The sequence below is a fragment of the Arvicanthis niloticus genome, chromosome X (assembly GCF_011762505.2).
Source record: "Arvicanthis niloticus isolate mArvNil1 chromosome X, mArvNil1.pat.X, whole genome shotgun sequence".
NCBI classification, from domain to species: domain Eukaryota; kingdom Metazoa; phylum Chordata; class Mammalia; order Rodentia; family Muridae; genus Arvicanthis; species Arvicanthis niloticus.
Window position 1 is genome coordinate 35171666 of NC_047679.1, and position 19658 is coordinate 35191323.

General features: G+C 47.1%; 1 protein-coding gene across 1 annotated transcript; it reads right to left on the reverse strand.

Moving 5' to 3' along the window:
• On the reverse strand, window positions 1-16044 carry LOC117694889 (anomalous homeobox protein-like). The gene is made up of 7 exons (XM_076918606.1): window positions 15796-16044; window positions 10517-10644; window positions 8037-8160; window positions 6995-7202; window positions 5598-5775; window positions 388-472; window positions 1-123 (listed from the first exon to the last, which is right to left on the reverse strand). The coding sequence occupies exons 1-7, from the start codon at window positions 16042-16044 to the stop codon at window positions 1-3; spliced, it is 1095 nt and encodes a 364-aa protein (XP_076774721.1).
• Window positions 16045-19658: the final 3614 nt, after the last annotated feature.

Below are 19658 nucleotides of genomic sequence, written 5' to 3' on the forward strand. Positions count from 1 at the left end.
TCATTCTGTGTGCTGCTCCGTCTCCACACCGGCATTTCGACCCAGGGCGCCCTCAGAAAACTCAAGGAGCATTGTGGCTCCCCAGAAAGCATCCCACGAGGCCTGGTCATCAGCTCTTTGCACCTGAAAGAAAGCAAAAAGCAGCACAGCATTACAAACAGAGGCATGCTCTGTCAGGTTTTGGGATACCAGCTTTCCCACCGGGGTGCCTCCTGGCAAAGTAAAACCTATTCTGAACTTAGGAGAGGGGTCTAGCACTCCAACCAAAAAATTCCAGGGCAGGTCTGGATTTAGTAACCTCCACCCAGAAGTGATTTCTGCTCCTTATTGGCCATCCAGCAGCACTAGCTCTAAGAAGAAACCCATGCAAACTCCAGAATGCCTCACCTGGCTGAAGGGCAAGGGCTGGCTCAGCTCCATCGTGGACAGAGGTGCTGGCATGGCAGGTAAGGCTGGCATCGCTTCCAGAGAACTGAAAGACAAGAGCTCTATCCTTTACAACTGTAAAGGATATCCTTGACTTCACACATCAGAATAGGTTTTGTCTCATGGTAACACTGGGTGTCATGATCCCCACAGTCCCACATCTGTACATCAAAGACATTCTGAGTGACTGAAGGAATTGTGAACACTGTTCAGACAAGGCACTCTGTGCAGAGTGAGCCAGGAGGGATACATACATGCTAATGTGAGCAGCCTCATCCAGCAGGTCATGGGGACCAACTGAAGAAGGCATCACTGATGCTAACCCAGTCCTGGCAGGACAAATCTTGCAGTGGACACACTAAGCACTAGCCAATAGAGCAAAGAAGAAAGATACAAACAGAAAAAGAAAAGGAAAAGAAAAAACAGGGCTGGTCGACAACCGCAGCACTGAATCACAGGCTAAAGCGGGAGGAGAGCTGGCATTTAGAGGCTAGCCAGGTTTACACAAGGAGACCTTTATGCCATCTTTCTAGATGAAACCTCAGTGCATAGTATCTGCTTCTATTTACACGGAATCCTACTTACTGAATTGTCATGGGTGCATTTCCTCAGATTTGAAGGGTTCCCTCCAGGAGGAAGCAGCAAAGCATATGAGACTAGGGAATTAGTCTAAACGTCTGGGAAAGCTGAAACCTTAAGATCTGCAAAGTTTCCTCCCCAGAGCTGTTGAAGCAGCAAGCACCTGCTGAGGGCAGGGACTCTGAGCAGCCAAGCTGCCTGGAGAAGACTCCCTCTCATGAGCTAAGCTGCCTAGCCAGGATGCTACACTTGACAAGCTGCTTGCAAGAGAACTCCAGGCTTCCAGCTTTCATGAGTCACCACCCACACTGGCTGTGGTTTGGTGAGGCCCAACTACCCTTGGCCATGCCTGCTCTGTAAGCAACTCCTAACCCCAGTAAACTCTCCCATTCACTAAGATGGACTTTTTATTGTTACTTTGTCATCTGATCTCTGTCTGGTGTGAGTAGACATCTGTTCCTTATCTGGGGTGAGGAGACATTTATTTTTATCTCCCCCAGGAACAGTGTCACACTCAGCAATACAGCTAATCATGACAACAGAAGGACATCCACTAGACCACTAGTATCAGACGCTTGGTGGATGAGACGAGGAAGGTTCAATCATGACCTGGAATCATGTGGACTTGGTTGACCCTAGTGTAGACATGACAAGTGTCCACTAAAACAGGATGAGCAGTAGTGATTCCCTCTCCACCAGAAGACCCCAGACAACCCTTACAGCTTTCTGGAGCTAGCGCCCAACCTGGAGATGTTTGCCAACTTTTATCTACCAGAAGACCTCAGACCACTCCATAGCCTGACCCCATCTCATGTAAAACCTTGGGAATCTTCTCTCAGTCACAGAGGAATGGACCACTCTGGACACTAACCATCTTTATCTCTGAATCCCGTGGGACTTTGGTTGTTATCTTTCTAACACAGAACCACTGGACTCATGTCTCTCCAGTCCTCTGAGATGGCCTCTAACTTAACAGTCCATACTTTGGCATCTCTAAAGAATTTTAGACCTTTCCAGAAAACGATTTGCAGTATCAAGAGGGAAAACATCCTTGCTTCCCAGAAAGCAGAAGGCTTTGCTTATGAAATAAGCATGAGGAACAGGCTTGTAGAACTCAGGGATCGATGCCAGTGACAAGCCTGCACACTATCGAAAGTGTGGGATGCCCACCCACGTTTCCTCTGTTTGGGGTCTTCTTTTGTTGACAAAAAGTGTTGACGCTTTCCAAAAGACATGAGGAAAAATATGATCTTCAAACTCTGAGATAGGGAGTCTACAAAGGAGGCCCAATTCTGCCTTGTGACCCCCAGAAAGCCCAGGGCCCTTGAGGCTTACCTATGGTGATAACAATCTGTAGAGACTGTAGTGGAAGCTGCCTGCCCACCTCTGGGTCCTGGACCCTCCTCTGGGTACAAGCTCTGAGGATAACTTCCCTGCTGCTCAGTACATCCTACAGAAAACAAAATCCCACAAAACACAGGTGACAGAAAGGCACGCAGTACACAAAAGACACACACACTTACTTGTCTGCAGGATGCGGAGTTGACTGTACAAAAGCCAGTTCACCATCCCTGGGACTCAGCTTCCCACCCAAGAAAAGGATGGACGGAGCCACCACCTCTATGACCTATCCGACCTCCTGGAACTGAGTGAAAGTCTCTTTCTCTGACTCTAAACCGGCCTACGCCACAGTGTGTTTCCCACTGTCCAATGCCAGAGTCTGGATCTCTTCGACACAGGCTTCTCTTGTTACCCAGGACACCAAGGTGCACTTCAGCCATCAGCCCCATGCCTGCTTGGTGCTTCCACTCTTTACTCCCTACTTCACTGAGGGTTTCTTGTGGTGAAAGCTGTTGCTACCTCACTCTGCTCTTTGGCTTTCTCTCCACGTTAGCCAGAGTATCTTGAAAGATCTTTGACTCTTCCTACCCCCTTTTATTGAAAATATGTTCCTGTCTTATGTAGTATATCCTGATTACAGTTTATCCTCCCTCTCCTCCTCCCACTTCCTCTCCACCAACCTCCCCCATTCAGATCCACTCAGTTTCTGTCATTTAAAAAAAAAACAGGCTTCTAAGAGATACCAGCAAAATGCAACAACCTGAAGTGCAAGATAAAATAAAAACCATCACGTTCAACGTGGACAATGCAATGCAACAGAAGAAAAGGAACTCCGAGAGATAAACAAGAAGAAGAATCAGAGGACCATTCATTCACACCCTCAGGAGTCCCACAAAAGTACTAAGCTGAAAGCAATAGTATTTACACAGGGGACATGGTACAGAAGCCTATGGGCCCTGTGCTTGCTGCTCTAGACTCTGTGAGTTCATATGAGCTTTGCACAGTTGATTTAGAGGGCTTTGTACTCCTGGGGTCCTCCAACACCTCTGGATTTAGCCTCTTTTACTGTGGGTTCCCTGAGCTCTGAGAGGGAGGGATTTGATGGAGACATCACATCATCACATTTAGAGCTGTGTTGTCCCAATTCGCCCTCTCTTGATCTCTAGCTCCATCTTTTTTTCTGTCTCTCTGTGCGTGCCTCTCCCTCCCTCCCTCCTGCCCTTCCTCCCTTCCCCCTTCCTCCCCCCATCCCTTTCTCTGTGTGATGTCTACTGTGGGTCCCTTTATTTGTTCTTATCTGCTGCAGGGGAGAACTTCTCTGACGGTGGCTGAGTAAGGCATTAGAGCTTTGACTCTAAAAGACAGCCTAGTAGATGTGGTCATCTCTAGCTGGGCACACGGGTAGGAGAGAAGCCTGAAAGGCAGGCTTCATGCAGGCTTCATACTGCCCTGAGTCCACAATGGGGTAGTACTGTCCTCGATAACACAGCATTGGCCACAGTCAGAACACAGGGCCTAGGTCAAGGTTTGTTCTAGCCTCCTGCCTGATCACCAGAATATCTGCCTGATGTGGTGCCCACTGCTCAGCACGTTCTGAGGTCACAGAGCCCTTTTCTGGCCACGTTGTGCATGCCTCCATCTCTGTTTCTGATCTCTTCACTTCTGAAGAATTTGAAAGACACTGCTCTTAATAAATGTTGTAATGTTGCAAGGTCAAGAGGGTCAAGGCACACATCCTAAGTCACAGTAACACAACAGGGTTTTGTTGTCTTTTCTCCCCATGAGAAAGAAAAGTGAAAACGGACATGCCCAGTTGCCACAACTCTGCAAGGTCAGGTGCCAGGGCAGGCTTGTGGCTTGCAGGTCCCAAAATGTGGAGCTTGGGCTGGGAAGATGGCTCACTGTGTAAGGGGCTTGTGATGTAGCCATGACAACCTGAGTTCAGGGACCCTTATAAAAAAGCTGGATGGCAAAGCACGGATATGAAGCCTCTGTTCCCACTGCCAAGATGGGTGCCTGTTTGGGGACCAAGTTATCTCTGGTGGTTCAAAGTCAAACAAGAGACTTCTTTCAAGGTAGAATGCTAGAATCCAAATCTGACTTACTTGTGTGTGCTGGCATGCAGGAACCCTCCTGTACACACATAGAGGGTGTGGACAGAGAGGGGGTGGGTATTTTAAGATGGAGCCTCTGGTGCTTTGAATGAGAAAGTGTCACTTAGCCAAGGAATTTGGACACTTCTTCCTCCTTCACTGGTGCTTTTGCACAGGTAGAGGGTCTGGATGATGGAGGCTTGCTGGAGCAAGTGTTAACGCTGAGGCTGGGCTTACAGCTTTGCCCCACTTCTAGCTCACCTTCCTTAGAATCTGCATGCCTGTGGGAATGTGATCAGCCGAACAAGAGCTGCAGTGCAAGGAGGACTTGTGCGAAGTTGGGAGTGGGGAAGTAAGGTGGCCTTTGGCATGAAGCTACCACCCCAGACCTGGGGAGCCCTCATCTACCCAGAGACTGGGACAAGGAGGTACCCGAGAAGTAAGTTTGCAAATGGCATGCTAGAAATACTGGAAGGTATTAAAATGTGAAAAATCAGGGGCTTTAAGTTTTTTTAAGGAGGAAATTAAAAACTGCAAGAAACAAAAGCATGCATTATGGTCACAGAATGCTAAGAGACACAAGCAAACTTGCTGCCCTTGTAAGATGGAAAGTCACATAATTCCATTGTTATGGAGACTAAAAAAGCAACCGTGATAACTGTGCAGTCTTTACCCAGAAATGATGCTCAGAGTACGGAGGGGCATGTCCCATGTGTATGCTTTCAGTTGCTGCACAGCTACTCACAGATAAGGTAGGAGAGCTGGGGGTGCTGATGTGGGCAGGCAGCTACTGTCATCCATTTTTAACTCTTTCCTAACTGTCGTTTTTTTGCCATTCATCTGCATTTTTTTCCAAAAGAGACACAAATGAAAAATAATCTTGGATATTTCTGAAGACTCTGTTCAGATTAGAATAGTCCTAGGTTTCACTGAACATTTCTGGTTCAAGCAGGTGATGGCCACATCCACGCATCCAGCCCAGCACAGTACCTGAGGACCGGGGTAGCTGTGGGGGCTGGCCCAAAATATCACAGTCTGTATATGGAGGACTCACCTGCATGGTTGAGATCAGCAAGGGCGGCAATGGCCACGGACAAAGGAGAAACCTTCAGGATCCATCCCAGAGTTCAGATTTTGTCTATGTCCCGGTTGCTCCACTGGGAAGAAACTTCCTCGAAGGATGGCAGTGTAAGGGGCATCATCCAGGACTCAGGGGCATTCATAGAGGAATCAAGCATGTCACTACTGCCAGCAGCCGGAGGGCAGAGGCCAGGCCCAGGGTCAGAGTCCTTGGACATGAGACTGGCAGGATGATGAACTCGCCACTCCGGGTGTCCTTCACATCCATAGAGTGACCTGGGGAACATAACCAAACCATGTGCCCTGGTGGGTACAGGCCAAGGTGGGGTGGGTGGGTCTTAGGAGAGGAATGCAGCCAAGGTTGAGAATATGGGCTGAAGCCAATGATGCTGTGGAAGGTTGCACATCACTGCCACTAGTGGCCCTGCCTGATCTTCCCTGTGGCTACCAAGGAAAGGGCCTGACCTGCCCGGAATCACATATAATACCAATTATTTAAAAGAACCAGAAAAGAGAGAATGATTTGCAAGACCCTAATATCAAATGAATAAATGATGGTTAATATTAAAAAATATTAGGCAGAAGCTGACAGTGATTTAATGAGTATTCCAACAAGGCTAAGGTATCTCAAACATGATCAGAGCTCTCCTTAAACACCCCCTCAACATCTACCACAGCTTGTATGGTAGGCCCTAGCACCTACGTAAAATCCCCATTTTACGTGAAACTGCAGAGGTCACACTCCTGGGCAGTGTCCAGCCTGGCACTGCCCCCATGACTCACCAGCAATGAATTGTATGCAGAAGGCTCCTGCCTTGCCACAGGGGAGTAGCCCCAGACAGTGAGGTACATACAGGCTGCTGCTTACTCCATAAAATGAAAGGACAGCAAACTTTTGGGGGAAAAAAAAAAGATAACAAAAGCAAGCCAACCTGACAGAGCCCAGAAGGGAAAGGGATGGGTTTAAGGATAAATTACACTCAGGTCTCCAACAAAGGAGTTGCAAACTAAAGAAAGAAACCTGTCCCCTGGTCTGAGTGAATGACACTACCTGAAACCCAGTGGTGGTGATGTTGTGTTGTCTTCAGAAAACCTCACAGCTGGGATGTCAGCCCCTTAGCTATTTGGGTAGTCTCTGGGGACTGTAGAGTCTCACTTCCTTCACATCCAGCTGGAAGCAAACCACAGAGAGGAGTGCATTAGGTCCCAGCCCCCCTGCCCAGCTGAGAGCAGCTCCACAGACTACAATAAGAAGTGATCTTTAGTCATCCCAATAGTCTTGTCCCTTGGGCTCACTTCAGTGCAAACCAATAGTTCCCAGCCTGGCAATGGGTTCTCTTCCCAAATAACACATTGTAGGTCCTAATAGCTACGTTGAACCCCGCCTCCAGACCCACACAGCCATGCCAGGGTCAACTCAGAGCCAGGTACATCTTGTCAGAAATCAGCCTCTCAAAGGGCCTTGGGTTGCTCACCTGAGCACTGAGATACAGTCAGAGACTCACAATGGTTTCCTGAGAGCTGTGCTGGCTCAGGAACATGATCCGTTGCCTGGGAAACTTCTGATGTGGCCTCCTGGGCTCTTGCCACATGCCTGAGAAGACCCTTCTTATGCCGCCGATAATTGGCAAACCAGCTGTACACTTGCTCAGTAGTCAAGCCTGTCTCCGATGCCAGTTTTTCCTGCCCCCCAACCCCAAAATAAACAACCATCCTTGAGTTACAGGCGTTCACACAAGTGTCTGGGTCAGGTAATATTCACAGAGAAAACTGGGTACAGCCCAGCTTGACCCCTGAAATGCTGGCAGATATTGTGTTCAGTGAACTGGTGCAGTGGAAAACAGATCATCAGCTCCTGAGCATGTGCTGAAGAAGTAGATGGCAATACACACACTCGTGCACACACACACACACACACACACACACACACACACACATGTTCTGCACCCACTCACTCCATTCAGGACCAGCTGACACTCTTGAGGACCCAAGACCCTATTAAAGGACAAAGGCCAGGTTGAAACTACCTTGAGCCCTTGGATCAGTGTCTGCACTGTCTTTAACCAATGTCCCTTCTCTGCTACACTGTGACTTTCAGTTTGGATCACACAACAAAGGACTGGGGAGCATCTGGGAATTGACCAGGTTGGAAGTGGGCAGATCCTCATGAGAAAATCAAGTCTCACAGAGATGTTGGCAATATGGGGTGTGGGCAAAGAGAATGAGGGTGGGGTCTGTGGAGGAAGGCTGGTGAGGCAGAAGAAGACACAGAGAGCTCAAGAAGTTACATCACAGAGGGGGAGCCACCTGAGAGGTGTGGGGCCCTATCTGGGAAGAAGACAATGAAGCTCCCTGGGGAAGAGGGGAGAGAAGCCTGCTGAGAGGATGCAGGGAGGAGAGCTTCCTAGGAAGAAGAGGGAAGAGTTACTCAGGAGGAGGTAGGGAGACTGGATTTATGTGTGGGGAAGTCTCTGGAGGAGTAGGAGAGGAGCCACCTAGAGTGGGTGCTGTCCTTACCAACTGGGCCTTCTTGGGATAAGCAGTCACACCTCTGGCAAAGTCCTGCAGACAGCTCCGAATCTCTGGGAGAAAGTTCCGGTTCTTAGGACCCTCAGGGCAGAAGGTAAGGGGTGGTGGATTCCTGTATAGGAGGTGGAGAGGAGGATTTATATAGCACAACTTCCACCATCTCGGGGCCTGGGGCTTGTCAGCAGAAGGATTCTGATAAGCATTCTTCAGTCCACCCATGCACCTCAGTCCCAGTCACCTAGAGTGGCCTGGTTCCTACTTTCTGGGATGGCAGCTGACAGTCTACCATTCTCTGATCTCACCCAGTGAGTGAGCTCAGGCTTCCCCATGGCCAGACCAGAACAAGCACCATCTCGCTCCTGTTCTGCTTCTTTCGGGCTTATTAATACTGTTCCACACCATCTGCCTGTCACTCCAGGTCACCCCCATCAACTGGCAAAGCTATGAATCTCTTCCCTTATAAAGGAATCCCTCTAGTTGGCCCTCCTGGCTTGGTCCCTAGCAGCACAACTTCTCATAGAATGAGCAATAGCATAACCTCAACCTTCCCAGTTTGTGTGTGTGTGTGTGTGTGTGTGTGTGTACACATGTGTCATAAGCTGCTGGCTTCCACTTGGCCCATCTCACTTATCCTCTGGAATCAGCTTCTCAATCCCTCATGTCCTCCACTCCCCTCTTCTTGCTGCTCCTCTTGTTTTGGGAACCCCTGCACCATGCAGGAGGCCCATGGTATTGTTGTTCCCTCTGATCTCTATACATCACAGGAATTCCAGGATGGCTTAAGGGACCGGGTAGCTACCATTCTCTTCTGTCCAGACTGATTTTTCCTGCTCTTCCTTTTGGATTTCTTCATAAAGAACACATGACACATGTAAAGGCCACTTTTCTGAGGAATAGGTGACATGTAGCTATGACAGATGTGTGCCATGCAAGCACATTAAGAGGACCATCTCATCTAACACATCCCAAATAGAATCTACCTTTGAGCCCAGAGCTTTCTCCTGCCCAGGCACACGCAGAATATTGTGCCCTGTGCCTGGGGTTCACATATAGTAGGGAGCTCCTCCTGCCTAGACTTCAGTTCTGGGTCACAGCCTGACTTCAGAACACTGCAGAGCTGGCTAGCATAGTTACAGCAAAGCCCATGTTCTGGTCTCTGCCCGCACCCTCCAGTGGTTGCTTGCAAAGTGTCCCAGGTGGCCCTGGCATGGGGGATGTAAACCAAGGACCCCCTTTTCCTATGGTCACAGCCTGAGAACCCATCTGTATTTGGGAAGGGCTAGATGCTCTTGTGGTGTCTGCTGTCTACTCCCGGACAGCAGGTACCTCTCAATCTCTGGCTTGCATCTTCCAGCTGAAAAATTCTGTCTGTGTGATTTCCCCCACTCTCATCCAAGGCCGCCAGATCATATGTACTGATCATATGGTCAAATGTAGCCCCTTCTCAACAGCAAAGACCTGATCTGTCTCAGTTCTCTTACTGTTGGTATAGCCCTACATGAGGAAATCCTCTCTATTTCTTCTCCATTGTCCCTGGAACCTGTCCCTTGGCCGGCTGCAGAAAATCAGGCCTGGTCTATACCCACCACCTGCAAGCATCCAGCACAGTAAGAACACTTCACAAACACAGGGACATGACAGTGTCACAGCTCCACTGCACTCTGCTGGGCCATCAGCCTCTAGGATGATGTGGTCGTGTATCCAGTCAAAAGGCTGATTATCAACTGAGGTTCTGAGGACAAGTCTCAGAGAATCAATATTTGGCAGACTCTCTGATAAAAAAAAAAAAAAAACAAAGCAAGCACAACAACAAACCCCACTTCTTCCTGCAGTGAGTGGGGCCCTGCAGTGAGTGGGGACTTTAGTCTGAATGTAAAAGTCCTCAGCCCTCTGTCTCTGGTGTGAGGCTTTGATGAAGAGCAAAGGCTTCACTGTCTCAGTGTCTAGGGAACCTTGGCCTTCCAACACACACACACACACACACACACACCCCACCTCATGCATGTGTTTTATCTGCTCCATACCAGCTCTGTCCTCCATGAATGATAAAGGTGAGACTAATATTAATTACATTCTCTTCTTCCAGTCCCCAGGGGCTAGCATGATGCCTAGGGCATGAGGAGTACATGATGTGAGAAGCAGGAGAGTAAAACTCAGTTAGTTGCCCTACTCTCACTATCCCCATCCACAGGGTCTGTGTCTAGTGATGAAGAGAAGTCAAGACAGTCTGGATGACAGAGCTGCATATGATCATGTACTTCCAGCCTGCACAACACTCAGGCACCAGGCTGGTGAAGGGCACACACACCAGGATGTGACAAACCTGGGAGCCCTGGTGTACATTACATTGTAATAAATGCTGCTAAGGTGACTTTCTGTCATTGTTTCCTCAGACCCTTGGGGTTTGGATGGCACATTCCTCCCCTGGAAGTCCCAGGGAGCCTGCACAGAGGAAAATCAGCAACTACCTCTTCCTGCAGCGAAACCTCTGTGCTGCAGTCAGTTCAGTGACACCCAGCCTCTTCATGGTCAGTTGGTAGTGGATGTCATTCCAGAGTTCTACCAGGTCCTGGCTGCCTCCTGGCATGTGACACACCTGTAGGAAAAACATGCTGAAACCCAGTCACCTCTATACTCCCTGGAGTGGGTGACAATCTGTCATAAACACCAACCCAGGCTTTGGAAAGGCAATCATCTGGGTCTGCAAACCCCCAATATGAACCGAACATAAAAATTCTCCAGTACCAGCAGGACCCGAGGAGGTGACACCCTGGGCCAGACAATTACCCACAAGCCATGGCAGGCTTCATGCCAGCCATGAATAAACTAGGGGCCTGGTTTCTGATCTTAAGCCCTTCGAATCTCCAAAACAATAAGTAAAGCAGTCCTCTACTCAAATACCCTAGTCCTGAGTAAAAGGCATGGCATCTTCACCAGGCCTTGTTAGCCTTATCTGGATCTAGGCAGGAACTCCCTCAGTGAGATTCTTGTCCCACTTCAGGGATTCTAATCACCAATGCTACTAAAACTGCCGATCTGTAGTCTCCGCAGACCAACCACGAGGTCCCCTCATTGTTACCTACATTCTTACTGAATGTTTGCGTGTTATCGTTTATCACAGCGTGGCCTGCAAAACTCACCACTGTCTTTCCTCAACCTCATGAGTGTTGGGATTATAGATATGCACCTCTATGTTAAGCATCAGGTCTGGTGTCCATGTAGGATGTGTCACCACATCTGTTGTTTGACATTTTCCTCCCAGATTAAAACATTCCATTCACCCAGGGGATCTCCTTAAGCAGGGAAACAAAGAACTGACAAAATATTAGCTTCAAGGGTACCCTGAATCTGACCAGATTCACTAAAGCCCCTCAATCCAGAGTTAGCAGAGCCCAGCTGCCAAGAAGACCCCAAGCACACACAGTAGAGCCACGATGCAAAGAACACTCCTGGCCAAGCAAAATTCTAAAGGAGACTGAGACCAGAGTAGCTGCCCAGAAAGACGAGAATCCAGTCAAGCTGCCTGGAAGACATTTAGCTCAACTGAGGCACTTAGAAATGGCACCCTCTAACCTTGTGAGTGGCCTCTATTTATAGGCTTAAAAAAGCCTGTAGGGCACAGCTTATAGGCTGTGTAATGGGCTCAAGGCTCCCTGCTTCTGTTTGCTGTCTCACATGCTGGTGGATGGGGAGATTGGTGATGCAGTTGTCTGGATCATTTCTACTTCTGTAAGTAACCCCTCACCCATAGTCCTGTTAATAACCCAAAGAGATCTTTCTTTATTTGGGTTTTCCTAGTATCCATACTTTGGTCGGTCATGGGTTCCTTTTCTGGGGTGAGTAGACAAAAGGGTTTTGTCTCCACTGTTTGTGTGTGTGTGTGTGTGTGTGTGTGTGTGTGCACGTGTGAGCACATGAGTGTGGGCATGTATATATATGTATGTGTGTGTAGGTGTATATGTATGTGTCTGTATATGTATAAAGTCAAACAACATGATTGGAGCCCAAAGAGGGACCAAATAGAACCAAGGATGAGTTGGTACAAAGTACCTTCATGGATCTCACTATGCATGCCAGGCATATAAACTGAGGCTGGGAGGCCTGAACATACATCCAGGAGATTCTGATAAGAGTTGGCTATTCCTGTGTGGTGTGTATAGTGTGACTGTGTGTTCTGACAGCAGTTACATGGTCCTTTCTATTGCAAGTGAGACATGAAACTAAGGCTGAGTCATCACGGTTAGGAGTGTCCCTGGAACAAATCCCAGGATGTCATTCTTCTATGTGTGGAATGGGTGGGCTTGCCAGATTGAAGAGTGGTGTCTGCCATGTAAATACAGAGAATCACTTAAAACCATTAAAGGCTTAGAAGAAATTTTGCAGTGTTTGAGATTGTGCACAAGAGCGCAGATTACTATAATCGGCAGCAGAGTTTGCCTGACCACCTTTGTGTATAGTTAGAAGTTTGTCTGAGGCTGAGATGTCAGCCAAGCTGGAATTGTTTTTATACAAGGGCACATACAACCAGAAAGAGAGATGCAGATAGCATCCCCTCTCATAGCTGCTGATTTAGCAACTAAACTACATGAGGGAGGGAGGGAGGGGGGGGGAGGGAGGGAGATAGCGAGGGAAGGAGAAAGTGAGAGAGAGAGAGAGAGAGAGAGAGAGAGAGAGAGAGAGAGAGAGAGAGAGAGAGAGAGAGAGAACAAGCTAGAATTGAAGATACCCCTCAAGTCCAAAGTAGAAAACAGGGAAAATATATAATCCATCATGCAGATGTGGGCATTAACCATGGCCCAATTCAAGAAACGAGTTTGATTCATTCAGCCTGTAGAGTAAGGGAAGAGTCTCAAACAAGTAATGAAAGAGCTTGTCTCAGCCTGAACTGTGAGGCTGTAGGACACCGGAGTGGATGGGTTCTGTCTGACCATGGTTGACCCAGGAAAACTGAGTAACATAACTAACCTATCCCTCTGTAATGCAAAGGCTGATTAACAGGGACCTGGTGAGAAAAATCAATCCCTGATGTACTGGCTTATCAAAGCCATTAGGAACACTTGGTGATCTGTCTGAAGTGCCCATAAATAACAGGGTCTGAAGGACCATGGAGAAGGGGAAGATGCTATTGAGGGAACTTGGAGTAAAAGCAGCTGATTTTGAGTCTCTTTTTACTGGACCAGATAGAACCAAGTACATAGAGCGATCAAAGAAAATGTTGGCTCAGCAAGGACCTTCAAGCCACCATGATTTAGTCTGGTTTCCTGAGCCCTTTGGTTAGGCAAGATCTTTAAACAGCAGGAAGTTTGATGAACCAAGTAACTCCATCCAGCCTATAAGGAGTGTCTATAAAGTTAGAGAACAACCCATCGGAGATGAGAAAACAAGTTAAGCAGAGAAAGAGTTCTATCTGGTTTACTCAAAGGCAAATGTGATTGAATTTCAGTGGAACTGGGTTTCCTAAATTAAAAAAAAAATTGATTTTAAAACAAAAAAGAAACAAACAAAACAAATGTTGTGTTAAGAAACGTGTGGAAGTCTTAAAACCAAAGACCACTTCACAGAAGACTTTCAGGATAGAATAATGCAGGTGATGATGGCCAAGCCTGTTCTGACCCAGCAAATGGGTAATTGTTCCCCCACAGACTAAGGAAGGGAACTTTCCCTCAAGAAAAAGTTATGCTAGGGGTGGAGATGGTTTCTCCTGTCAGGAACTCCCCAGCAGCCAGGTATTGTGAAAGGGGAGGCAACAGCTACATATGTTCCCCACTGCCAACCCAGGGAGTCAGCGGGTGCAGCAGAGCAGAGCAAGACCGTGGTCCCTTTTGGCACTGTGTGTGGTATGACTGAGTAGATTAAATCAGGCTCACCAATTTATCAGGTGTGGAGAAATGTAGGGAAGCTCCAAGGAAGAACTCTAGGATATGAATTTGTGTTGGTTCAGAGAGAATGACCACGGATTACAGGGAGCAATTAAAGTTAGCTCCTCTTATCCATGCTTTGTACCCACCCTGATGGATCAAAGAAGCAACTGATATCAAATGCATGGAACCATGCCATGCTGTATAAGACTTTGCTTCTGATTGACTTTAGTACATGCTCTTAGTTGTGAAGTTCTGGGACCACTTGATCTCTGCTGAGAACAGAAGACAATAGACTACCAGAGTGGTTTTGCCAAGGTATTTTTTAGTTGACCTATACCTTATGGGATGGTGGTTGGGGAGTTTGTCTTGCCTTGCCCATCCTCAGACAAAGCTGTTTTTTATACAGATGTCATTATTTAAAGCACTGAGTGTTGTGCAGATTTGGAAAGCCCTTGCAGAGACCTGTATGTACAGTGGGACTTCCATGGACCTACTGCCTTACCAAGGTTGGGATAACTGGAATCCAGAAGGACACACACTGAGGCCACAAGGTTGATGAATGAAACCCCAGGGCCAGGAGTGAGTCTATGAGCTGTTGGTCAGGGAAGTCCTTGAGGCCAGGCATAACAGAAAGGCTATTATTGCCTCTGCTGTTGGGTGTAGGCCAAAGTTAGATGGTAAGACCTGATTTCAGAGGACACCATAAGTCCATGCTCTGATTGTAGGAGATAGAAATTTCAGATGGGACTGATCTGGAAACACTCAGCCTGCTAACCTGCTTTCCCAATGCCCGGGGTGGCCATGAAAGGTGCTGCTAGAGAATTGTCACCAACATTTCTGTTTGACTACAGACCCTGCGTGCTAAAATATAGACATGCCAGGCAGGATGTGCCTGTTCATGGTAACATGGTTCAATTATGGGGAGTGGGTCAGAAAGATAGCCTTCTGAATTCATTTAAGGACAGATCCACCATACTGAGTTCACACGGGTAGTGTAAGCCAGGAGAATATCCTGTGGTTGGAGACACACATGCTCCAATGGGCAAGCTACTTTTATGCTTTTACTCTTGGATGTGATGTCAAACTGCCTGTAAACACATGTGTACTCATACATCACTGAGGTTATAAACCTCAACACATAGCCACTGGTGAATCTCCTGATCACAAGTGACTGTTACTGTGACATGGGGAGCTTCTTTTCTTACCCACTAGAAGAAATCACCCACTCCAAGGCACAGGGATCATTGCAAGAGGAGGAGGAAGAGAAGGAGGAAAAGGAAGAGGAGGAGGAGAAGGAGGAAGAGGAGGAAGAAGAGGAGGAAGAGGATGAGGAAGAGAATGCAAGAGCCAAATAGTGGGTGGAGTGTTGTGTAACAGTTTCTTCCCAGATTAAAACATTCCATCCTGCAGGGGAGGTCCCTAAGCAGGGAGGTAAACAACTAAAAAGGTAGCTTCAAGATTCACTAGGCCCCTCCCTGCCAGAGCAAACAGCCCAGAGGCTAAGAAGGGTGTCACACTAGGACAGCTGCACAGAAGACTGACCAGACCAGGGGCCTGAAGAGATTTAGTCCAAGTGGCACTTTGCTGTTATCCCTACTTTGGTCTGTTGTGGGTTCCCTATCTGAGGTGAGTAGACAAGTGGGTTTCGTCTCCCCAGGAAATTTTTCTCACACAAGGACATCAGAACTACACATTTTCTCACCACCTGGTCCCCTTTCTCCACCAAATAGGGATTTACTAAAAGGATAGTTGCCCAGGTTCCCAAGCTAGGGGTTACTTGGTCAAATCAGTGTGCCATCCTGCCTCAGCTCATGACACCTTAGGGGACAGTGGAAGGTGCTGTGTCCCCACTTTTCTCTGTACCCACCACCATACCGCCATCATACCTTTAGAATCTGGAGGGCTAAAAGGTGCTGCTCCTGCTGGATCAGGACATGGACACACACCATGGTCACATCTTCATTTTTCACAAGAGCCCAACGATGCTTGCTGTTCAGAATGGCTTCCACCAAATGTAGCACCTGAACAGGTTTGTCTTGGAAGTCCCGACACAGCTTGCCTGCCAGGGTCACCAAATCTGGTGGGGGAGAGCTGTCGTCCCCATGCTCCCTCAGCAGCCTCAGGAACTCCTGCATCCTGCAAGACCAGCTCTGCCAAACAAGAACATTAAGAGAAACACTGATGTCAACTGGTTTCTATCCATGACTCCTCAGACCCATTACACAGGGCAGGTGATATGTGAGCCTCAGGTTAAACCATGTCCAAGGTGGGATAACTCACCTGGGAGAAGCTAGAGTGGTTTCACACATCCTCCTTCTACTTCCCCCCAAAAAACCCTGTCCTTGAGGAAGGCAGCTGTAAAGAGACCACTGAACAGGGCTCTCTGCAACCATGCAATCTCAACTTTCTGAGCCTTAACCTTTACCCCTGACCTGATCCTTTCATCTCTTTCATTCTTCCTATGCTCCATGGTTTCATAGAATCTACAATCAGGTTTCCATTTGCTCTTGGTTGTATCCTCCGTGGGTTTCCCAGAAGCCCTGGCATCTGCCACATGGGTGACAAGATAGTCACCCAAATACAGACACTAGCTCTTTTCACAGAGCTGAGGACACAGATTTCCAGGATGAAATGCTGTGTCCTGGAGCATCCCCAGGAGGGAGCTGCTAGAAGAGAAATCACAACGATTTCTCAGCAAATTCACAAGCCTGGAGAGATCCCAGCTGAGGACATCCACGCAGCTTGTTGATAAGCTTTCAGGCATAAAACCTCGGCGTGGAGAGGCGTTTTCTATGGACTACTCTCCAAAAGTGAGGCTGAGGACAGTGGGCGTGCAGGGAGCCCAGCCTGTTTTGCCTGCTAGCAAGAGCCTCCCCCGGTCTAGTTCCTTCACACATCGGGGTGAACATCAGGTGCCTCATCAGCCCTCAACAGAAGAGGGTTCATGGTTCTCACAAACCTGGAGCAGGGCTATCTCGGGATTCCGGTTTCATCCAATACTTAGTGCAGCTCCCTGCTGGATCAGGCACAGTGTCTTCTAGGATCAAGTGCTCGATGAGACCTTGATCCGAGAAGAAAGGGCCTCCCACTGAAACCCCCACCCATGCTGGGACCAGAAAGCCAGCCCACGTTTCCTGGTACCTTTTCAAAATGCTCTTCCTTTGGAGAAAGATGCTCACTCGCAGAGGCTAGACTCCAAACACCGGATGTGGAGTTCGCAAGGCACAGTAGTCTGCACCTCAGCTCTCCTGGCTTTCTGGACACCACTGCCCATTGGCCTCACCGAAGCTCCTCCCTACCACATTGTCCCACCCTTTCCTCTTCCAACAACTCCTCCTGACACCCCCCATCGTGACTTCTGTTGCTCCCGGGACTAGTTCTCCACGGGCTGCAAGCTAAGGAGCTACAAAGTATCCAAACTTGAGCCTCTGCTCCTCCAGGCCAGAGGTACCTTTAAAAACCGCGTTTGGCAGCAAGAAGCAAAGGCCCCTGCATTTTACTAGAGTGGGGGAATTTGGTCCATGAAAAACCCTTGATCTTCCTTGTGTGACACTCTGGTCGCCTATGATCCGTGACGTGTTGCTGGCCTTATGGTACTATGGGCACTCTGACATAATCACTGAGGACAGCCAAGTTGTGGAGCTTCTCAAGCCTTTAGCAGAGACAATTCTAGGTTTCCTAGATACTCAGAGATCCTGTGTGTGTGTGTGTGTGTGTGTGTAGTATATACTAGGAGTGTGCTGTTTATGTGATGTGTGTACCTATGTGTGTATGTATACATGTATAGTCTTCTGTTCACTTCTGTGGCATGATGCACTTTCATATGTGCCTATGCCTCTTGTATCATTATACTCATTGTATAGTTCACTGTTTAAAACAAAACTTTTTACCAAGTTGTGGTGTTCCAAACCTGTCTGGTTAGTGGTGCTAACCCTTTCCAGGCCTTTGCTTGTGTGTTCTCAATTTTATCGTGATATCCTTCTGAAGCAAAGATATCTAAACATACCTTATAAAATACACACTGCAAGCAATACCTATGAATAATGAATATGTGTTAAGATTTGGTTTCTAAATGCAAAGTTTTCAATCAGAGAGTTACTCTTCTTAGTCTCTTTCTCTCTTTTCTGTACCTGCTGTTTCCTGTTCTTCTGGAGTAAAAGCAAGTAGTTTTGTTGGTTTTTCATTGCATTTTTTCTTTCTTTCTTTTTTTTCTTTCCTTCTTTCTTCTTGTTCTTTCTTTTATAGATACCAGGTGGTACTGACCTAAGAGACACCATTCTTCTCTTCCTTTTAATCTTAGGTTAGTTCTTTTCATGGTATCCCAGATTTCCTGGATGTTTTCTGTCAGGAAATTTGTCGATTTAACATTTCTTTGTCTGCTGTATTAGTTTTTTTCTATCATATCTTCTATGCCTGAGATTATCTCTTCCATCTCTTGTATTCTGTTGGTGATGCTTGTGTCTCTAGTTCCTGTTCTTTTCCCTAGGTTTTCCAACTCCACTACTTCCTCAATTTCTCTTTTTCTTATTGCTTCTATTTCCACTTTCATGTCTTGAACCCTTTTGTTCTTTTCCTCCACCCGTTTAATTGCATTTTTTATATCTTTAAGGAATTTATTCCTTTCCTTTTCAAAGGCCTCTGCCTGCTTTTCTTGGGGCAGAGGTTGTCTCTAACTCTGTTGCCTGCAGCTAAAACCCCTTTGTTGTAAGTGGCTGCCTGGTTTGTTCCCAGTGGGAGAGACTGCAATTTGTCTTCTTGTAAATGGGTGTCCCATGGTAGAGCAGTACACAACGGGGCTTCCCCTTTTCTGGGGATAATGGGCGTCAATGGGAAATGGATTTAGAATGGTGATCCTGAGAGGAGACAGGAGGGGAACATTCTGGTTTCCCTCTGAATCAATAGATTGGTAGACAGACAGACAGACAGACAGACAGACAGATAGATAGATAGATAGATTAAAAATATAATAAAAATGTTTATCCTCTATTGGTTCATAGATTTGAATACTTGGTCACCAGGGAGTGGCACAATTTGAAAAGATTAGGAACTATTTCCTAATTGGAGGATGTATGGCACTGGAATTTGGCTTTTTGGTTTCTGAATTTTATATCAAACTCAGTGTCTCTCTCTCTCTTACTGCTACCTGCAGATCTGTATGTATAACTCTCAACTACTGTGTCTATCAGTGTGCCTCCATGTTCTCTAATATGATGATAATGGACTTAGACTCTGAAACAAGACCCAGTTAAATTCTTTTCTTTATAAGATGTGGTGTGGTCATGGTGCCTTGTCACAGCAATAGAACCTTAACTGACGCACCAGTGAAATAATTTTAATATTGGTTCCTACTTTTATTTGTTTCTCTCAAACATATTATAGAAACTCTCAGAGTAAGGTATGACTCCTGACTGTTTCACATGGTATGCAACAATGTTCTGGAAAAATCCACTTACTGGTAGGAAGCAATGCTGATAGTCAACCAGGTTGTACAGAAAAGTTGAGATTCTTCATATAATACAGATCTGTGTGACTACTGACTGAGAATGAGGAATTACGGTATGGGGTGAGAAGACAAATATAGGCACTTTCATATTTTGATTCACAAATACTTCAGGCGGGTAAGATATCTCAGAAGGTAAAAGGTAAAAGCCCCCAATTTTGAATTTGATCTCAATTTTTTTTTTTTTTAAAACCAGATGTGGCTGAGGAAGCCATTGATACTAGAATAGAACCAGAAAATGTTGTCAAA